Below are 20,819 nucleotides of genomic sequence, written 5' to 3' on the forward strand. Positions count from 1 at the left end.
AAAAGAGCCTGCAATTTAAGATTTTGCAGGGGCAAGAGTTAAACCAGAAAAGGCTCGGACCAGAAACTGCGTGTCCCAGCCTGAGAACGTGCCTCGGTGGCAGGCGGGGCTGTGGCAGCCACGCCAGGGCGGGGGGTCAGTGCTGCCCCGTCGGTTACGCTGCGGTAGGAAGAGGAGTAAAGGCTGTGGTCGCAGCTATCCTGCAGCTCCTACTGCACGACTGCGCTGCGGGAAGGGCATAGCCCTGCGCACAAGCAAGGAGGGTGTCTCTGTACACCCCAAGCCTATACATTAAATTTATCTGAGATGAGAGACCTCCATTTTTGGCTCACGTGCAGAGATGGCTTTGGAGAAGGAAAACACCCCCCCCCCCCCCCAAAAAACTTTAGCAGGCGACAATTGGGAACAGGCGAGAGGAACCGCGAGCCTCCCCCCTCCCCGGCTCACACGCCATTTCCGAGCTTCAAGAGTTCACGCAAACTTATCTCCGACTTCAAAAAAGGTTCTTCCTCGGACAGAACCGAGACAACAATGACAAAATCTGAACGCGTTCCCTGGGGATCCCAGCACGCGTGCGCCTCCCCCCAGCCCGCGTCCCATATGAGCTGCATTACGGAGCGGAGGCCCCGGGTAAAGGCTCCGGCACGGGACTGTAATCACCTGCAGATGTCTGGATGTGAACCAGGTCACATTAGAAAAGCAAAATTAGAGCGCGTTAATCAATATTAATGCCAACAGTCTCAATTTGCATAGGTTCACCCGAAGGCTAATTCCAACAGCCGCGTGCAGGAGGAGCCCAGCAGGTCTTTGCTTTCTCAGTTTCACCAGGATTAAGTTTGTTGTAACCAAAGCACCTCGGAGTAGGCAGCGGACCTGAAGCTATGCAGGTCCCTCTGACCACCGAGGGTTTAAAGAGGGGGAAAGCCTGGGTGAGGTTCCCAAATCACAGCAGAGAAGGAGCTTTCGGGTGAGCATCGGTGGTTGGAACCATCCACCTCAAACTGCAAGTGACCCGAAACGCCTCTCCTCTGCCCACCGGAGCGTTTCAACACACAGGTTCCCCCCCGACTGTTTTTAACACCCCCAGTAAAGCTGGACTAATCCTTCTCCTCTAAACGCATCTGTTCCACGTTTGCTGGCTGCCCGAAGCATCAATGCCAGCGTGCCGCGGGATGCCAACATCTCGGAAGTACCGCAGCAAGGGAGTACCGCGGCTACGCAACGCTCCGCCTGTGAAGAGCAGCCGTACATCACGCCCTCCTCAAAACGAACAAGTTTCAGCTGATCTTGATGCAAGAGGGGGAAAAAAAGGGAAAAAAAGAGTTTTCCTGCCTTCTGCGGCCACATGACCCAGCGGCTGCTTGGCTGACCGATGTGCTCGGTGTTTGCCTTTGCTCTCGAGCACACGTCTACCCACCTACAGCCAGAGCGATCGCTTCCAGTTGCTACGAAGGAAAGCGTTTACGGCACAAACCCCAAGTAACGCTGCAGGAACGAAAGAGAAATAAGGAGGACACCAACCGCACACACTGCTTCCTGGGATTTTTTTTTATTTTTATTTTTTGTTTTAGTCTTTTTTTTCTTTTTTTTTCTTTTTTTTTTTTTTTTTTGTATGGAGGCTCAAGTATCAGATGTAGATTCAATTTAAGCTTTACAAAAAACAAAATCAAAACAAAAACCCCTTTTGCATTCCATAAAAATTGACAGAAAAGCGCCTTGGAACCAGGCTATAGAAGAGCAGAACTTTCAGCAGGTCTCCTAATCAACGTCTCCTTGCAAATCTGGTTTAGTCAGTATAGTACAACACCGAGGAACACCCTCTCTTCCCTCCCTCCCACCAGCCATCCCCTGTGCCCAGCCCCAAACATACGTGGAATAGATTTTTTTTTTTTTCCAGTTCTTCCTCTTTCACACACCACAGTATTTAATAAATTTTTGGTTTACATTTTTTACACCAATGTAACAAAAGGCAGGAGGGGTGGGAAGGAAAAGACAAACAATGATCCGTGTTTATGCATATAAATGGGGGAGGGTGGAAGAGGGGGGAAAAAAAAATACATGGACTTCTACAGAAACGTAGCCTAAGGTCTCAATAGTAAAATGTGGTGCAAAGTAGGCCTCAGAGACTGAAAAAGTTTGTACAGCTTTATTCATGGGGAGAAGATGGCGTTGCACGGATAGTATTGAATGCAAATTGTGACGTGACGTAACAGAAAAGGGCAAGGGGGGGATGAGTTTTCTAAGAAAGGAATCTAACGAGTGCATGGCATGTCTTGTTAGCATGAAGAGTATTTTTAACTTTGCTGCTTTCTCTTCAAAGCCTCCACCAGGTCGTTTTTAAGAGCTTCTTGTTTTGATTTGTCTGCAAAAGTCTGCACAGACCTGCGGGGAAGAAGGAAAGGCAAGTCAGAGGCGATGCGTTTGAGAGAAGGCGTTCTGAACAGTTCTGCTGGCATGTGAGTCAAAGGAAGGAGAAGCACCTCAACCCGGCTTAGAGGAAACAAAACTCAGCTTGCCTGTTTTAATACGGAAAGCAGGAGGCAAAGTGAACACTTCAGTGAGTACATGAAAGCAAAATTCACTCTAGCAAGGACGGCACCAAAGCTTCCCCAGAAGTTCCACTCAGCCTCCAGTTGCTGGAGGGAGATTCCCCATTTTTTACGTTACAGCTTGGAAAAACCCCGGTGTACCACAGCGAAGGGTGTTAGCGCTCTCGCTCTCCAAGTGACCGTGACGGGAAGGCAGAGAAAACCCAGCCTCTACCCAGGAACGTGAAAAGGGCCGGGGCGAGGGAGCTCCTGAACCTTTTTGCAGACTGTTCACCCAGGGTCGAGCAGCCGCGTCAAAACTTCCCTCCAGGGGGAAAAGCGGCCAGAGTTTCTGTTCTTGAATTTGCTTTTCCAGTTTGTACCTTACCTAGATCAGCAAATCAAAGCAGCCAAAGAAGAACAGAGACACTGTCAGCGAGATTATTGCAGGGGCTCTCTTTTGCTGAAAGTTTGGTTATAGAAAAAAAGCTACATCTTTTCTCATCGTGTCTCGCTGCCCTCTAGGACAGCTGCGGAGCAACCTCCATTTTCAATGGTACAACAAGAGATTTCCAATTTAAAAAAAAATCCTCTTAAATATGATAATCGATAGAATAATACTACTAGACTTTTCAGGAGCTGCTAATACAGAGAAGTGGTTAGGATCCAGTTTGGTAGAATTTCTCCCCACGCAAGCCATATTTCACACCCTTTTCAGTACTCAAAGCTACCTTATTTTGCCTGGATGCTGTCTCCTGTAAACAAGACTGCTCTTTGTGTCGGTTATTTTCCTAACATTTTTACAACAGTATTTCCATTCTCTTGTCTCTGGAGACTTCCGCTGCTTTAATAAAAATGTATACATTTTATATTTGCATTTGTCACAGGCTAAAGAAGTGGTTCTCAGCCATTATCAACAAACAGTGCATTTTCCCCTTCGTCAGCTTAACGTGTTTAAGACAACATCTGTAACTCATTATGGATTGGAGTGGAAGGTTAAACTGGCTCAGGGTTAGTCACTGCCGTGCGTCCTAGACGTTCAAAGCTCCAGAGCAAACGAGAGCATATGAACAAATCCCTTCAGAGGCTGTGCAGAGCACAAGCAAGCGGAGGCTAGGAATGTTTCAGCAGAGCTTGAGCAGGGCTGGATTTCAAGCTCCAAGAAAATTCAAGATATACCAGGCAAACAGGGGATGCGCGTGTGGGGTGAGCTCACAGTTACTCAGAAGTCATGGGAAGTACCAGTCATTTTTTTTCCAAACTTCCAAGATTTCATTCCTTTCTGCAGGGAGGACGCTAAGATGACAGGGAGTTTCTTCACTGAAGTGGTGTACCACAGCTGTAAAAAACTGCTGGTGCACAAGGGCCAGAGTCCCGGGGTTCTGCCTCCAATCAGTCCAAGCTAACACCACTTTGGGTACGGGACCACGCGCTGCTTTCTTGCTCCCAAGCTAGAGTGCAAAGTGGTAAGTCCTGCCACATTTCAGAGCGTGATATTTCAAATGGGGGGAAGGGGTGGAGTAACATTTAAAATAAAAATGACAGCGTTTAGTTGGCCGTATTAAGAAATAACCCTTGGGTGAAACAGGGATGGAATGTCATTTATCAGTCTGCAGGAGTTAGGGGTTAGTTCTGGTCTCAGTTATCATGCAGAGGTCTTGGCTGGGTGAGTCCTGGTTTAGTGCTGGCTGCCACACCTCACAGGCAAGGGGTACCTGGATTGGTTTAGTTATCAGGCTGGATGTAGATCTGGCGCTGGGTCAACACTTGAGAAAGCTCCCTCTGCAACTGCTTATACTTTTGGTTGTCGGGGATAGCATCAATAGATCTACAGAGAGCAGTTTAGAAACGAGGGAAGTAAACAGGGAAAAGAACAGTCAGAAGAACTCAGTAACACAGAGCTGGTATTCTGGAAACCACCAGGAGCACACTCAGGAAGAATAAGTGTAAATACATAGGTTAGAAGAAACAGGAAAAAGGCTAGAGGAAAAGCCAAAGCCAGACGCTCTGTATGTTACCGGTTCTGAGCAGATCACCTCACCGATGCACAAATACCATGACTCAAACTGAGCAATGGGGAGACACAGGAAATAGATTCAATTACAAAAGCTTAAGGCAATGTTCACAAGGAAAAAGACTGTATTACATATTTCCTTTTCATGTTAATAAATGCTTCCTGGCTAAACCCCTGCACACCACAAATGAAAATAGAGGCCTGTTATGAAAGCTGGGGTTTGGAAAAAAATCCCAGAACAGCTGCTTTCTCAGATACTGTCGACTCCCTCTGCCCATGCTGTTAAGAAGGCAGCACAAATATTTAATTAGCACCATTATTCTATCTTCTTTCACATTTCAGTATGTGAGAGAACAGCAGTATACTTATTTGCACCATTTGTTTATTCTGCATTATCACACTCTGCTAGGAGGTCTATCTGCAGTTTAAAATGAAATGATTTGGCATCACAGTTCTGTACTTTCCTCTACGAGCATGAGAACTACCAGCTTGGGATTTCTACGTAAAATTCCTGACCAGAAATGAGCAGGGGTTGAAAAGTACAGTACAGTGTCCCTACAGAAAGGCACAGGGGGTTTATTCACTTAATCTGTTCTAATACGCTGTAGTTTGACCAGCAGTGTTGAGAGAAAGACAGAATTTAAAACAAAGTCTAAATACTGCAAACCATTAATGTCATGACTTAATTCTGGGACTAACTGCCTGTTTTTAAGAATAATAGAAAGAGAAGTCAGAATTTAAGTACAACTTTCAGGACTGTGAAGAATAAAACTCCTAATTAGAAATAATTCTGAAATACAAGTGTTGCTAATTGGGCTATTTTCTTCCTCGTGAGGGAACAAGGAATTAAAACATTGCTTCAAATTTCTATAGTTACAAGGCAGAAGCGTTCCCTAAACTCCACAGAACAAATACTGTTTCCAAAGCACAGTGAGGTGAACAATTAGGGACATGAAAAGACTTTGTGTAGGAAAGGGAGTTCCAGCAAACAAAAGCAGATCAACGCTCGGCTGGGGACAGTACCACAGGCACCGCAGGGCAACGCAGGGAAGCAAGGAGGTCCAATAGTCCGCTGGAGAGCCCCTTACCTCAGCCCATTGACGATGTCCTTTGTTTTTCCAAAATAAATCTCATTCAGTGTACTTCTGATTTTGTTTTCCATGTCCTAGAAAAAAGGAAGAAACCAGATCTTTAGTCACGTCGGCTGTTTTCAGGAATGGTGCGCTTACGCTCTTCTGTGCGTCGTATGTGTTCACCTTGACACACAACACGCGCCACAGCACGGTTCAAGCCAGCGTATTCCTACTACATAAATTGTCTCCTACAGGAGATAATATGACACTGTCTTTCTGCTCTTATCAAAGAAGCAAAGGCTTAGCTCTATTCCTGTCCTCTCCTCCAGATTAATTACTCCCAGCTGTGCAGAGGAGAAAGCTGTTCTGGACCACAAGAGGGCAGTTTCTGTCCAGCTATCAATTTTTCTGCATTCAGCTGCAGAAAAGGAAAACGCATTTCAGCCCAACCTTACTCTGTAATTTCCTGGCACTGAATGGACCACAAGTGGCAAGTCAGTCACTTAGCATAACCAACCGGTCAATAGTTTCGTGCTTATGGGTTCCTTTGAATTTTTGAGCTGCAGCTCATTCATTAAAACTGCATGGCAAACAGTTTTGAGAAAGATCTTGTAAATAAGCAGCATTTTTTCATTAGGTCGCTTTCACTCAAGCCAAAAACTTAGAAAAGGGATCAAAAAAGAAGTACCTGCCTTCCTTTCACTTCCCAGTTCCTTTAAAAAATGCATTATGGTCTATTTTAGTTGAGAATTTCCTCCTCTCTTGCCAAAGTGGCTATGAAGATCAAGGAAATCAAGAACACCTTCATACAGGGCAGTGCAATGAAGCAGCAAACTAGTGTTGCACCAGAGCCCTTCTGAGCGGCTAATGCAATCACATCCGTCACTCATCACGCTGAGCATACATGACAGACAGCTGCCATAAAATCAAGTATTAAAACCGCTGGAATTGTTTTTAGTAAGTACTTGATACACACTGAACTTTCAGTTAAAGGGACAGTTCTGTATAACACAACCTGACTTTAAATAATTCTGCCCAAAAGTGCCTATAGAGGCACGGGGTAGGAAATTGTCAGCTAGTTCTGAGAAAAGGACCACTTATTTTACAGGAAGGTTATTGCTATAGTGATCAGGAGACAAAGTGCAGAGCGGCGTTTTTGTATCTACAAACTGTTGGAAGACATGATAGGAGGAGTACTGAGCCATCAAACACTGAGAACGTTAGCACGATTCGACTTGATACGATATGAATAAGTAACTTGTTTGTAAAAAAGACAAAAGCAAGCGTTCAACAAAGTTCTTAGCCACGGGACCCAATATGTGCAAGGGAACCCGCAGCGGGCTCAAGCTGTGGTGGCTTCACAGCACTTACCTCTACCAAGCGTCCGATATTGGCTATGTGTGGAGAGGAGTCGCTCACAGTCTCGTCTTTCTCCATCTAGAAAGGAAAGACACAGGTCCATTGGTAACATGGAAATTTGACGGCAGACACATGGCAGCTTTCCTTATCAAGAGAAGGAACGGAAGAAGTGGGTCTCAAAGCCCCAGAGTAACTATTCTTTCAATGTGCAAACAGACTAGTAACATACTGAGAAATTCCCAGAACTAGACAAAGGCTCACATGTTGATAACAGAAACGTAGTGTAATAAAAACCATGAATCAAAATAGAACCCTGCTGTAGATCCCTGGTGTAGACAGGCACTACAACATTGTCATTCCCTACCTACTAAGTGGCTGCAGGAGATCTACGGTAGTGAACATGTAACACAACGAGAAGCACAGTAGCACAGCATGTGGATGTGAAAACAAGGTTGTTGTTGATGAGATGCACACAAGGATGGTGCTGTCAGTTTAACAGCTGTGAACTATCCCTGCAAAAACAGCTGTTTCTTTTAATCTTCATCTCAAACGCTACTTCCGACCACACGTGGGGCACATTCTCCATTTTCAGGATCTCCTGGCAAAAGACACCTTAGGCATTATTTACCTTCCAGTAGAGAGGGAAGGTGCAGAGAATACAAAACCCACAACTACCGGCAAGACTGGTGATGATTTAAACTACTGCAATAATATGGAAAGAGAAATTTGACAGTTTGTAGTTCTTTTTTCTTTTTAGACCAAAAAGCTGAACCAACATCTACCTAACTATTAGGAGGAAGGAAGTACAAAGCGGTAAGTACGGGGGGAAAGAAGGAGACTGCCTTTTGCAGGAGAAATTCAGAGTTGGATCAACTTAAGTGGATAATGATACCACTTTCTTAGTGTGGTATCTGAACAGGAGACAGGTACCTGAACTAAGTGAGATTTTTCATCACTAAGATCAAAAATGGGGAGGTGGTACTGCAGAACGCAATACTCGCTTTACTTCATCTGACTTTGCCCCATATAACGTTCATCCAGAGGCCATGGCTGACCATCCGTGATCCGTGCCAGGGAAAAGACCATCTTCCCCAGTTCTTGAGATGAAAATTCTGGCTAGATGCGGACAAGCTGTTGAACAATGAACATCAGTCCCAGGAACCTCAACTGATACAAGATGTGCTGAGATGGCATGAAAACAAAACTGGGAGAAAAATGTAGTGGGAAGAACAGTCTTCAAAGGGTTTTACTAATCCCACTGAATTCTCTTATCCATCTGTTCATATCCCTCCCTCAGGCTAGAGTTTAAAAATCTGGGCCAGCTACAGGTTTCTTCCAATAAGCCAAGTCTCTAACAGGCTTGGGGAAGCATGTAATTTAGTTGGAACCCTGAAGGCAAAAGATAACCTAGAAGAGGGGGAGAAAAAGAACAAGGACGTTTAATTTTTCCTTTAGATTGCAGTCAGATTGTTTACATGTAATGGAGACATGCTGCCTGGAGAACGGATCCAGTTGCAGTAGAGGGAGAATATAAATCTGAACTACGCAAACACACATATACATGTTACGGTGAGTTTGGGAACTATCAGCAAATTGACCAAATCTGGGGCAGCCGGGGAGTTGGCAGTGGGTCATTTACTTCCACAGGCTCCCCACTGCGTCTCCTCCACACCTGGACAGGCCGAGCTCATTGGTAAGAAGCAGAATCTGAAAATAGAATTATTTTTTTGCAAAACGTATATTATTACATCTCCATAAAAACTGCTGCCAGAAGGAAAACATTTTTATATGCTATAGAAGCCCAGATGTTACGAGAGGCTGTTTTAATGGAGTTCAGAGTCAGTAAGCAGCCATGTTATACAAACAGCAGAGTCGTCGGGATTTTTAAAGGTTCCTTCCGGTGGCTGTTACTGCACGGACCTAAGCAGAAAGCCTATAGCTGCTTAAATAAAGGGGTTAATTTGCTTTGAGGGGAAATTCCATTCCGTAAGTTGATGTTAACAAGCAGCTCATCTTCCCACTGTCACTCCCCATCTGCTGTTGAGCTCAGCCAAAAACCTAACGCTCCAGAATGAGCCACGTCCAATCTACATGGCTCAGTCGCTCCTCTCCCGTTCGAGAGATACGCTGCTTGGCTTCCTTGCCTCATTTCCCCAGCCATCTGCTGCACGTCTGACTCAGAGGGAAACTCACTCTTCTGGGTATATTAAGCTCTTGATGGCTGGGGCTGGTCACTTCAGATATTTCCTGCATGGAATACAGCAGCTGTTTGGGCTTTCTGTAAATGTTATCTGAAGAAAGAGTTAATACGAAGAGAGAAATTTAAGCTCGATAAACACTTCAGTTCATCATCAAAGTGTCTAAAAACACTAGAAAGATAAGGAAACAAACTCGTCCACCGTTTTGCTCTGAAGAACTGACGACAACATCCACAGCTGCTCTGGCCACAGAGCGACGTGAAAATCTCTTTAATGAAACACAAACAGACCACTGCAAGCCAAAGGCTCCCAAGCCACAGGCAGTGGGCATACTGAAGTCTCCAGGTGGAAAATATGTGGAATTATTTGGATATCAGTAAGGCAAAATTTGGCCTCTTTCGCCAATGCTTATTTCAAACTGTAACTAGATAAATGAAGGTTGTGAGCTCTACGGAGCTTGCAGCTTTGCAGAAGTCAGCTGAGAACTTACCTCATCCTTTCATGGCCTTCATGTGTATTTACTCTAACCAGTGTAACCAAAGATATCCCATACCCTTTACCAAATTGTACATCCAAAACCATGGGCAAATCTGGGGATGCTACATCAGCTCCACATGCCACTAGCCCATACGTGCTCAACTCTTCTACTCTCTCTTTTTCTAAACCAGCTATTATATAACGGAACCACTGTAAAATCCATATGTTCATGTGAAGCAGAAATAATTTCCCGGACAATTACTGTTCAGTACATCTCTGCTATCCTCTGCACCCCAAAATACTACTCGGCTAGCAATTAAAGAGACAGTGCCTCCAGGAAACTGGACAACTGCTAAGGGGGAGCTTAAGGATCGTGACAGCTACAACTTGAAGATCCCTCTGGTGGAAAAACACTCCCCAACGCCCCGCTTAACGCTACAACATCTGGAAGTCGGTGGGATAGGCCTTTACATGAAAGCTCAACTTGATGAAAATATATGACTCTCCTAATTGCAGAGCACAAGCCTCGGAGGATTTACCTATTATGATAAATGGCAGAATGTCTCTGCTGGTGTTTTATTGAGCAGTAATATATCACAGGGCACATCTTCCTGAACGCAGGGAGAGCTCGGCTTGCAACAGATCAGCCTTCATCCAGCTCTGCAAAATGTTCCACCTTTGCTTAGAGAGTATTTCAAGTATGAAAATCAACACACATCTGTGTTGCTTTAATCTGAAATCCCAGGCTTCACTTTCCTTACAACTTTATAACCTCCCCTTCCCACACCTCCATATGTAAATAAACTATAGGTTTTGAGCCAACTCCTTTCTCAGCAAACTTGCACTTCCTCACAATGTTCATCCTGCTGTAGGAAACACACACAGTTCTTTGTGCGCAACGCTATCTCAAAAAGGCACCTGTTAGTCTTGCTTTTAAAGAGGGGGCTCCAGAAATCTGCACAAAGTGCAGTTTTGACTATTTGCCAGAACATGGGAAAGCTACATCTACTTTGCATAAAATGAAACAGGATCATACAGCTGCCCTTACCTTAAATAAAAGTGCAGCCTAATGAAACCTCAAAATTCAGCCAAAGCAATACAGTGCCGTGGCAAACGACACAAGTAATTCCAATGTACACAAAGAGGACGGGACCTTAACGTCTGTCAGAGAGAAAATCATCTGCCAAGCATCTGGCTTGAATCAGGAGGGGGGCGGGAGTTACCTGCAGTCACAGGAGAACGTGCAAGGTAATTGAAAAGCTGCTGCCATTTTTCATTTCCCTGCAAGCACTGCTCCCTTTGTTGAAAATTGAAGGTAACATGTCCTGTCCTTTCCTCTCAGACGTACAGCACTTCAATCTGCGGCCCCTCGTCAAGGCAGATGGCATATAACACGCCAATCACTCCTTCCCTACCCAAATTCAGCCTCAGTCCTCGTACTGACCGAAGCCTGCCAGTGTCAGACGTGAGCTGGGAGTCACCTCCCCCATCCTGGCCTGAGGTGCTTCAACTCCGAGCTCTCTTGAGTTGCATCCAGGCTTGTCTCCAGAACAGACTGTCTGGAGAGCACCCTTGTTTAGGAAACTGTAAAAATAGAAGTTCTCTATCTGACATTGCATGCCTTTTGGGGGAGGACCATAGCAAGGGAAAAAATGAAAAAACGCAGCTTTCCCCTTCCAGTTCCACCAAAAAGTTCTTCTATAATGTCCTTTAGAGTCAAACCAGAGATGGCTACATACACAGCGTCAGTATCTATGTATAACAACAACATATATTGCTAAAGATCAGAACAAAATCTTCACTAGGCAAAAAGACAAGTGTTCTTCCGTACAAAAGGACTGCTTCAATAAGGATCTAATGAAGTGTCCAATGTGAAGATGTCACTTAAGTTTTAATTCTCCCTAAGTTTTCAGACCAAAATTATTATCTGTGGATCCTACATGCATAGAGCTGGCTAAGAATTTCTCTCATCCTCTCCAGATAAAAGTTTATACATAAACATATATAAATCAATTATGCATATACACAAATTATGTAAGAAAAAAACATATATCACTATACGTACGTTGTATACTCTTGTGTGTGGATACATACATTTCTCTACTGGATCAGGACAGAATCGGAAATCCTACATTTTAAACAAAACCAAAATCCAAAACTCCATTCAGAACACATCACACGATATTTTATTTGAATTAGTCCATACTCCAACTCTTAAAAAGTTCCATAATTGAACTGATAAAGAAAAAGCCTGAAGTTCTCATTTTGAAAACTAGCAGGAAAGTAAATTAAAGCTACTCAAACGAGATTTTCAACCTCCCAAAACAGGCTGAGTCCTCCGTCTACCATGTCTCTCCCTCTCTTTCCTTATTCTGTCCACTTACAAATGTAAAATGCCTGTACAGTTACTTTCCCCTTATAAAAAAAGACAGCGACAACTCCTATTGTAGCACATGAAAAACTGCATTGGGAAAACCACTGAAAGGTAGTAGTACAATGAATTGGAAGAGACACGTCAATTCTCAGTGTATAACATTAAAGCAGACATAGGATAGGGACATGACCTCTAAGTAATATCTATCCAGAATGTAACAGCACGTGGCTCCAAGCCAGGTGTAAGAATACTCAAACACACCGTATCTTGGAGAGAGAGAGGAAAAAAAATTATTCTTAGAAATTCAGTGCAACATTTAGGAATAGCCTAAGTGGAAGCCTTGTAGTAACAAGAGTCTGGGGATATTCAAGAAATGCAAAGACAAGTTTTTCCAAATAGCCTTGACAAAGGCAACAAAAAACTCCATGTTTGTGTCTGATGCAGGGCAACAATATTTCACCCATAGGAAATGACAGCAGAGAACAGCTATTTCTAGACTCTTACTTCTAGACCCAAGTTCAGCTCTACCATGCTACCACGTTGTCCATTCGCAGAAGAACAAATAGGATTGCTTGATTACTTGCACGGAGTGTAATCTGCAGACATTAGGAAGAGGAATTACTGAGCAAGTGTTTCCATATGAAGTTGCAAATGCTCCCCATAGCATTTCAATGCGAGACATGCCCAGCTCTTCATCGCTGCCAGAGGTGGTGAATTAGGAGGCATTACATTAGCTGTTCCTTTGCGCCTGCTCCTGGCCACCAAGTTAATCATTCCAGTCATCACTCGAAAAATACCCGATTTGCAACTACGAGGCGAAACTGGTTTCAAAGTAATGGCTCTCAACAGACTTCCCTTTCAAAGCATTGAAAGGTTCTCTCTGCCATCAGTTTATAAGCCAGGATATTACAAAGCTTGTGAACACTTCAAAAGCTTCCACTGAAACACAAGGACATCTGCTATTCACATTTTAGGATCAAAGGTGGTCAAGTAGCTTAAATGTTGAGTTGACCAAAACCATGTACAATTTACCATGGACAAAATTATTTCAAAATTATGGTTAGGACATCAGATTACTGGTATCATCAAGATAAAACTGTAACATACCATTCCAGAGATAACTGAAACCTACTTTCGGTGCCCAAGTTTGCTGCAGACTGTATAAAAAGCCTACCAAAAGTAAAAATAAAACCTCCGGTCCTTAGGTGATGTGGCAAACTGGATTTACAGCAAAGTAAAAGCCTTGCACTCAGGAGTTTAGTCCAGCTACAGCTAAATAAATGGCTCAGGACAAACAGCTCCTCCTCACATAGCATACCTCAAGGCAGCATGAAGATTTTCATTTTCTGCCATGGATTCTGACGAAGCCTCTCCCATTAAGCCTACTACGGCATCTGCAAACAGAAAATCTCCGGCCCAAAGCTAAATTCTGAAACTCAAGTTTCCATTGTTTGTGCAGAAGCAGTGCATCATTACCCCAGTGGCTTTTTTATGGTTACTTACATTGGAAGCAGGCCCCTGCTTTAATGCATCACATATGAATTAAATGATCTGCTGTTAAAATGATGACAGAAGCATGAATCTCCCCACTACAGCTTAGAGAGTGAAAGTCAAACTAAACAAGGCCTAGCAGTTCAGGCCAAGGTGTACTGAGGACACCCATTCTCAACAGACTCTTGTTTTCCTTGGCACAGCTCTCGCGCACCATAAGGCCACGGCCAGAGTCAAGCCCTTGGCCTCCACTTCACAGCTATGATTTAAAGTATTAGGAAGGCCTGTGATTAAATATTTGTCCGGGTCACCATAACTCGGGTGTAATTACTGCAAACATTTTAAAAGAGTACGCAATGCTCTAAACTGTCTCCAGATGCCTTTTCCCCACCCCTGCTTTTCCATCAGCTTCTTCTGTAAATCAACAACGTGGAAAGAAAATCACCTAGGTCTAGGGCAAGCTTCTGGGACTGCAATACTAACACAATTTCAGTTCCTCTCTGCAATCACAGATCCTTCCTTCCCTCGCCTGGCTCAAACCTGTTCAAAAACATGAACTGTTTAACAGAGTCTGCATTGTCCTTTGTATCGAAAGCAACCGCCTGCCCTGGGAAGTCTCATAAAGGAGTTTTAGCTACTGCCAATCTCTCTAGTCACTCATGACCATACAATATGCCTCCTGTCCTCCGGAGTTTATTACTCTGCTCGAGTCACTGATTTCCAGAGTCCAGATCTTACGCAACCGCAATTCATCAGCAGCATGAAGCAGGGAGACGGCAACCTCTGGCAGGTGGCTGGGGCAGAAGCACCTTCACCCAGCGAAGTCAAGTCCAGGAGATTCTGCCTGTCAGAGACTAAGACAGCAGCACTGCCTGAACAGCCATCGGTCTGGCACCGCCTTGCGAAAAACGGCGCTCTCAAGAGGAAGCCAAAGTCATTAACACTGGCACAAAAAACCCAAATGTTTAGAAGCGTTTTGTTTCGGTTTGTTTTTGTTTTTTCCTAAAGAGGTTTTTAAAAATCAGTGTTCTGGTACTGCAGGAGGAAAACACTAAAGGAGGATACTAAAAGATAACTGACGTCTTTAAGAACAGAAGAATCCTATAGTCAATGCAAAATACAGGTTTGTTCACGGTGGCCTAGCTGGCTTTTAAGAGAGATACACAACAAAAGAGGTCATCTTGTATTTTTATAATCCTATTGGAATCTTCCAATAAGAAAGTGGGGAAACCTTACAGATAAAAATATCTCTCTGGGTAACACACGTATGGAAGTATAAAAATTTAGGAATAACAAAAGAAAAACTAAGCAAGTCTAAACTCCCACTGTGTTTTATATTTTTAATTTAAAGCTACACTGCCATCAAGCAAAGTTCAAGGGGCTTCCTGGTAATTACACACTTACGCATTAACTGTTTCACTGGGCTGCATACGCAGCAGGAGAATAGATGTTTATACAACACCTCACAAAATCAACTTTTTGTTCCTGACTGGGGCTACTGGGTATATAAATGAGGAAAGCGTATGCCTTGGGTCTGCAGTATACACTCGTGCCAATATACAGACATACCTGTCTGGTAAGGCTCCCTCCAAGGTTCATGGTACCAGAACCAGTTTTATTAGTCTGCAGCCACAGCATCACTGTGGAGGTCAGCTTGTAATGAGCAGTACGACCACTGGATTTCTCCTAGAAGTGGAAGGATAACAAAAAGAATAGAGACAAAAGGTTAAAATCCCTTCAAAAACTAAATGGTGGCTGGCCCCGAAGACCCCACGAGCAACAGGACAGGTATGTATAACTCCACTCACATAGCACGGTCTGTTTCTGAAAAACAATTTTAAGTGTGCACATTCCCCTAATTTTCCAAAGCAAAACTAGTTAGAGCAATTTAACCTCCTATTACCTTGTTTTTATTACCTAATTAGTGATATTTATCTGTAGACCTTTATGTTAAAAAAAAATAATCTCAGGATCACATGCACAGAAAGTAACATACTTTCAATTCTTCTGGGATTCTTTTTGATTACAGCCCTGACTTATCTCTATCCAAATTGCCTCAGGGAATTTTCAAAAATTAACAGGGGAAAGAAGTTTACAGCCCCTAACACAATATTGCATTGTTCAGTGGAACACCTGTGCTCGTTAATTGTCTGGAATTAACTGGGTTTTGTTTTCACTTAGGAATATCAGCTGCCCTAGAGGCTGTACCTGAACCTCCACCACGTGGATGGAATCCCAGCATCCCTTAATCTTCTTTGATCCATCTCCAGCTTTCTTAATGAGGATCACCCCGGCAAAACCATGATCCAGATCCCAGAGGTAGACAGAGGAGACTCCACCTTCAAAATACCTGCAGGACGCAATCCAATAGGCATGTTAAAAGCAAGCAGGATCCAAGCCAAAGTCAGATATCAATAATAATCTTAAATAAGCAGAATCTCTATATCCTAGTAAAGATTTTTTTTCTTTTAAGACGGCACACTCTCACCAGTTACATACCTAGAAACACAGCAGTTTTAATCATTTTATAATGCAGAGACTTTAATTACAAAAAACTGTACATTTCTCTAAAGGAGAATAAAAGTCTAGTGAGAAACAGAGCTAGCTACAGATTTCTACAGTACTTGAGCAAACAATTCCTCTGATTCCAATTAACTGTAACAGCTGGTAAAAGCACAAGCTACAAAGTAGGCTGAGAGTAAGGCTTTATTTTACAGTTTGGTCTTTTTCTTTTTTTTTTTTTTTTTCCTTTTCTCTTGCTATTGGGAAAGTCTGGAAGTTCTTTACAACAAAGTCCGCTAATTAAGACAAAAGGGAGCAAGTAAGTAGCTTTATGCTGCTGTCTCAAAAGTTTGTGTGAAGCTGACATTGATTTATTGCAAATAGAGTTGAACTGAAACCAAGGTTCTTAGAAATGAAGGGATGCTGTCGAGGTTTACATATTATTCCAGCTTCAGATACGGTATACAATAGAGAGTAGGCTAGATTACCTAACTCTCAGGTTTCTGGTAGCAAAAAGTACACTCTTAGAAAACTAACAAAGCAACGACATCTGCAGAACCCAACTGCTCCTTTATAACACCCGTGCTAGGCTCCTTATGTGCCAGATGAAAGACGCACTTTAAAGTAATGGTAAACAACCCAACACTGTGGGAAGAAAGATGCACAAGAACCAATTTTAGCTTCTAGAAAACTGAAAATATAACCCACAGCATTTTACCAACTGTTTCCATTCTCAAGTTACCAAACAGCCATAAGGAGAATCGAGCAAAAGGGAACACTCTTTCATGGCACACAACTCTCAGATCTCAGCGATGAACTCATGCTGCACAGAATCACCATCTCCTGCGAAGAACTAAGGAAAGGAGGAGAGGCAACTTCAGCTGAGCCAGAAGATCAATGACAAGACATTTTAGTAGTCAGACGTTTCTGCTCTCTTCTGAGCACTTACTGCCGTTCTGCAAGTACGTACATAAAGCAGACAAAACACCTGAGAATTCATTGTCCAGAGGACAGCAAAAGCTCATCATCCAAAGACACGAGGAGCTGCTATGACTGACAGTTCCCAGCAGCTAAACTGGGAGAGAATCACGCAGATTAAACCGTTCTGTGTTCCTGCCTCTTACTGTCTAAGCGAGATGATCACGCAGATCTGCAAGTGACTGCATGTCTCTCCTCTTCTGCAAGAAAGGAAAGTATCACTCATCACCAACATGAAAAACTTGTTGAACCCTCCCACCTTCATGCTCCCCTCCTTTCTAAACACAAAACCTGACAGTTGTTAAATGGCATTTAAGATTTGATTTACTGTGCGTTTTGGACTTCATGTATTAGCTTGAAGTATTATAGATTCAAGAACGCTAACCCATCCTTTTCCACAAGTCAGGAGAAAAGATATTGGGAAGTTAACGCAAATAACATATGCAACTTTCAACATTTTCTCTGCACTTACAGATCAGTCCAGATGTTGTTTCAAGAAGGCAGAGTCACCAAAAGAGCCCCCATTCTTTTTAATTGCACACATCCGAGTCTGTATCAAAAACAACGCTGGCCCCAGGAGGGGTATATGACTTCATACTAACTCACCACATCATTTTATTTTTAATGGGTGACTACTGCTACTCACCACCAAGCTTAGCTTGGGCATTTGAGTAACCAACACACACAGCACTGTCCTATGACATTTGCCAAGCCACTGATAATACACCATTAAAAAAGGAAAGCCTTTTGCTCCACAGGCATGCTAAAGCCAGACTTCCAACAGGCAATTTAAACCTAACAAACCAACAAACACCTTTTTTATATCCCCTGGGGAATTCACAAATGGATTTTGGTTAATGCAGTTAACAGGAATTTCAGTCCCGCAGCGAACCTCCGTTCCAATCTAAGTGACCCTTCCTTTGACAAAAGTGCAGTGTGAATTAAAGGCCAGAAAGCAGAAGCTATTGTCCACTTCGAGACCAAGTTTCCTTAAAAAAAAAAAAAAAAAATCATATATATAAGAAGTGAATTCACTCAAAATGAACTGGCAACCACTGAGAATATTACAGTGTGTACAGACAGTTTCCCCATTACCCACTTTATGAGCTTGCTATGAGCATGAAACATTAATTAAGAGAGGGACCGAAACAAGGTTTTTGGAAATTTATTCTTACCTACTGTACTTTGATCCTAATGACATGAAACAGGAAAAAAATAATTTTTATGTGGTTCACCTTTATGAGATTTTACATAAAGGCTTTTGTGGGTATTTTAAGAATGTGCTAAAATGTTGTCTGAAACCACATAAAACCATCTGAAGAACCTCCCGCCAGAACTAACAGTGCACACATGGAAACGCTTTAACTTGCCTTTGTATATTTAATGAATCAAATATAGTATTAATATTGTTTTAAATACCAACATGCTATTTCAATAAAGTTGCTTTGCCATAGCCAGATCCAGTATCTTGAGACTCAAACAACAATGCCAGCGACTGAACCGTTCTGAATCCAAGGCACGCTGGGATATATATTAGCCAAAGCCTCCTCTGTGCTTCAGCAATATATAATCACTTCAAAAATTCACTCCTCCTTCGTGGGGAGAAAATATATATCATTGATCACTACATTAGATTTCACCTTTCCTCACACAGCAACTAAAACGCACTGAAGTGGGATTTCTGAAGACTATCTAAACCCGGGGAAGTCATGTTTGGAGAGGAGAACATTCCTTGAAACCTGTTTTCTTCAAGAAAAATAAAGAAGTGCTACAGGTTAATTGGCTACTACATAATAGAAAACTGGATGACAGACTGATTAGTAGGAATTTAAATCTACATTCATGAACTTGGATTTGCTGCAAGAAGGCTGGACTATCTCCAAGAAACCCCTTCACCACAGATCAAAAAGCAGCACTTATTAAAATCAAAGCAGGAGAGGTAACCAGCTTGGGAAAGGTTTCTGGAAGGCATAAGTCGATATCTTCTCTGTTAAAGAAATGGATGGGCAAACCAGAGCGCAGGCCCATCAAAGTGACATGCAGTAGTTGCAGCAAAACACTCTGAAAGCACCACATAGCTCCTGGATCCAACAGAATTTTCTTTGATCGCCCGTTCTGGATGCCCCTGCCCGTGGTACGTTATCCCCCTGCACAACAGCGGTCGTAAAAGGCAATCTGTCTTCTTTAGACGCTCAAGTCTTCTCCCAAAACATCCAAGGCCCAGCACAAAGCAATCAGCAGATGCTTTTGAGATGTACAAGAGGTCTGACATAGGAGAAAAACTCCAATTCGTATTGGGGTACCTCAGAAACATCCCTAAAGGATAAACCATTTTCAAAGGACAACATTTCAATGCAAAGCAATCACTCCTCTTCTGCTTAAGGACACGGCTCTCTCCAGGATGTACTCTGGGTTTACCTACAGGCAGATGTTTGTTATAAAATGATGAAAAAACAGAGTTTTATGGTTGTCATGTCCCTTTATTAACAACCAAAACACTGCCAAATGATATCTCTGTGCTCTCTGAGGACAGCCAGTGTTCTTCCATCTCTGGTAAAATCATTTTTTATAAATTTGCCCAGGAAGGTGATTAAAAGGCATAAGGCCCAATGTAATCATTCATTCTCTTTACAAAATTCAGAATAGCATTTCACTCAAAATCAATTCTAGTTTTAATGTCATGATCAAACACTTGAGTTTATATCCATTACTCATCAACCACAGAACTCCTGGAAAAAGCTGTTTTATACAAAAAATGTCACACTTAAGACTGACCTACTTTACGAATGCAAGAATAAAAGAAAATATTTAAGCTAAGAGTGATCCAAAGCTTTATGAAGTGTTTGAAGTTTAAGCGGGTGGAGACACAGGATGGAAACTTGTTTAAGGAACTCGAGCTGTATCCATGAAATAGAGAGACTGTGGCCAGAACAAAGCTGTAACTTCAAGAGGGATGTGATAGGGGAGGAAATCCCCCAGCTTCCAACATAGACCTCAAGAAAGGAGGACAGATTAATCACTTTGTTTTACCACTAAAGGACAGACCAGAAAAGGCACCGTAACTTTCCCGATAGCATTCTACTTCTCACAAGCCTTGCAAATGAATGCTGGACCCTATACTGAGAAAATGAGTTTCCACCACACAGCAATAAAAACAAGCTACGACTTTCAATTACACTTCAGAACCAAATCACTCATCCATAAAAACACTTGTGTATTTTCCAGTAAGTAACTGAGAGCCAGAGACTTGGGTGGGTTTTTGTATCTGGCTTATGGCTGTCGCAGCACTAAGCCACAAAACCCTGATGCCAAAGTACCAATACCTGGAACCTCAGACTGGCTCTGCAAACCTTCAAAAGAGTTGCAGAGTGTCTTAAACGGGCTCGTTTAAAGCAACAGAATATATTTTCTTTTTTTTTTTCCCTAAAGGTTGCATAGCTTCCAGCTACAGAATTTCAGCATAGAAAGGGAAATGTCTCCATCTATTTAGATCAACAGACTTCCAAGAAACCTGCATTTAAAAAACCTACCCCAAAGGGAAATATCGAGCATTCAGCTACAAATGTTTTTACAATAATGACAATGACTAAAGTCACAATCTGAGAAGCTAGTGTCTAACAGCAACCCAAAAACAATACCTAAAAGACTAGGTGAGGAAGCAGACATTTCAACTGTTATTAAAACAGATTATTGTAATGGCAATTGACTTGACACGATTTTCACCGAGTCCTTCCCCTATGCCTGCACCCTGTCATTTCAAACCAGGACGTAAATAGTAACAGAAATATGAAGGAAGTGGCAAGTTTCAGCAACACACCCTCCACC

At 42.8% G+C, this 20,819-nt stretch overlaps 1 protein-coding gene across 2 annotated transcripts in view; it reads right to left on the reverse strand.

Moving 5' to 3' along the window:
- Positions 1–2,131: 2,131 nt before the first annotated feature.
- Positions 2,132–20,819, reverse strand: part of CAPZB (capping actin protein of muscle Z-line subunit beta) — a 65,014-nt gene continuing 46,326 nt past the window's right edge. The window contains exons 6-11 of one of the 2 annotated variants that reach the window (XM_075172597.1): positions 15,723–15,864; positions 15,084–15,200; positions 6,987–7,052; positions 5,631–5,707; positions 4,244–4,356; positions 2,132–2,382 (exon numbers count right to left, since the gene is read on the reverse strand). In XM_075172597.1, the coding sequence (XP_075028698.1) occupies positions 4,254–4,356; positions 5,631–5,707; positions 6,987–7,052; positions 15,084–15,200; positions 15,723–15,864 (505 nt within the window). In that variant the 3' untranslated portion in view covers positions 2,132–2,382; positions 4,244–4,253. The remainder of the gene's footprint in view (positions 2,383–4,243; positions 4,357–5,630; positions 5,708–6,986; positions 7,053–15,083; positions 15,201–15,722; positions 15,865–20,819) is intronic. The other variant, XM_075172598.1, reaches the window with a different exon arrangement.

This window comes from Calonectris borealis, chromosome 23 (assembly GCF_964195595.1).
Source record: "Calonectris borealis chromosome 23, bCalBor7.hap1.2, whole genome shotgun sequence".
Lineage (NCBI taxonomy): Eukaryota > Metazoa > Chordata > Aves > Procellariiformes > Procellariidae > Calonectris > Calonectris borealis.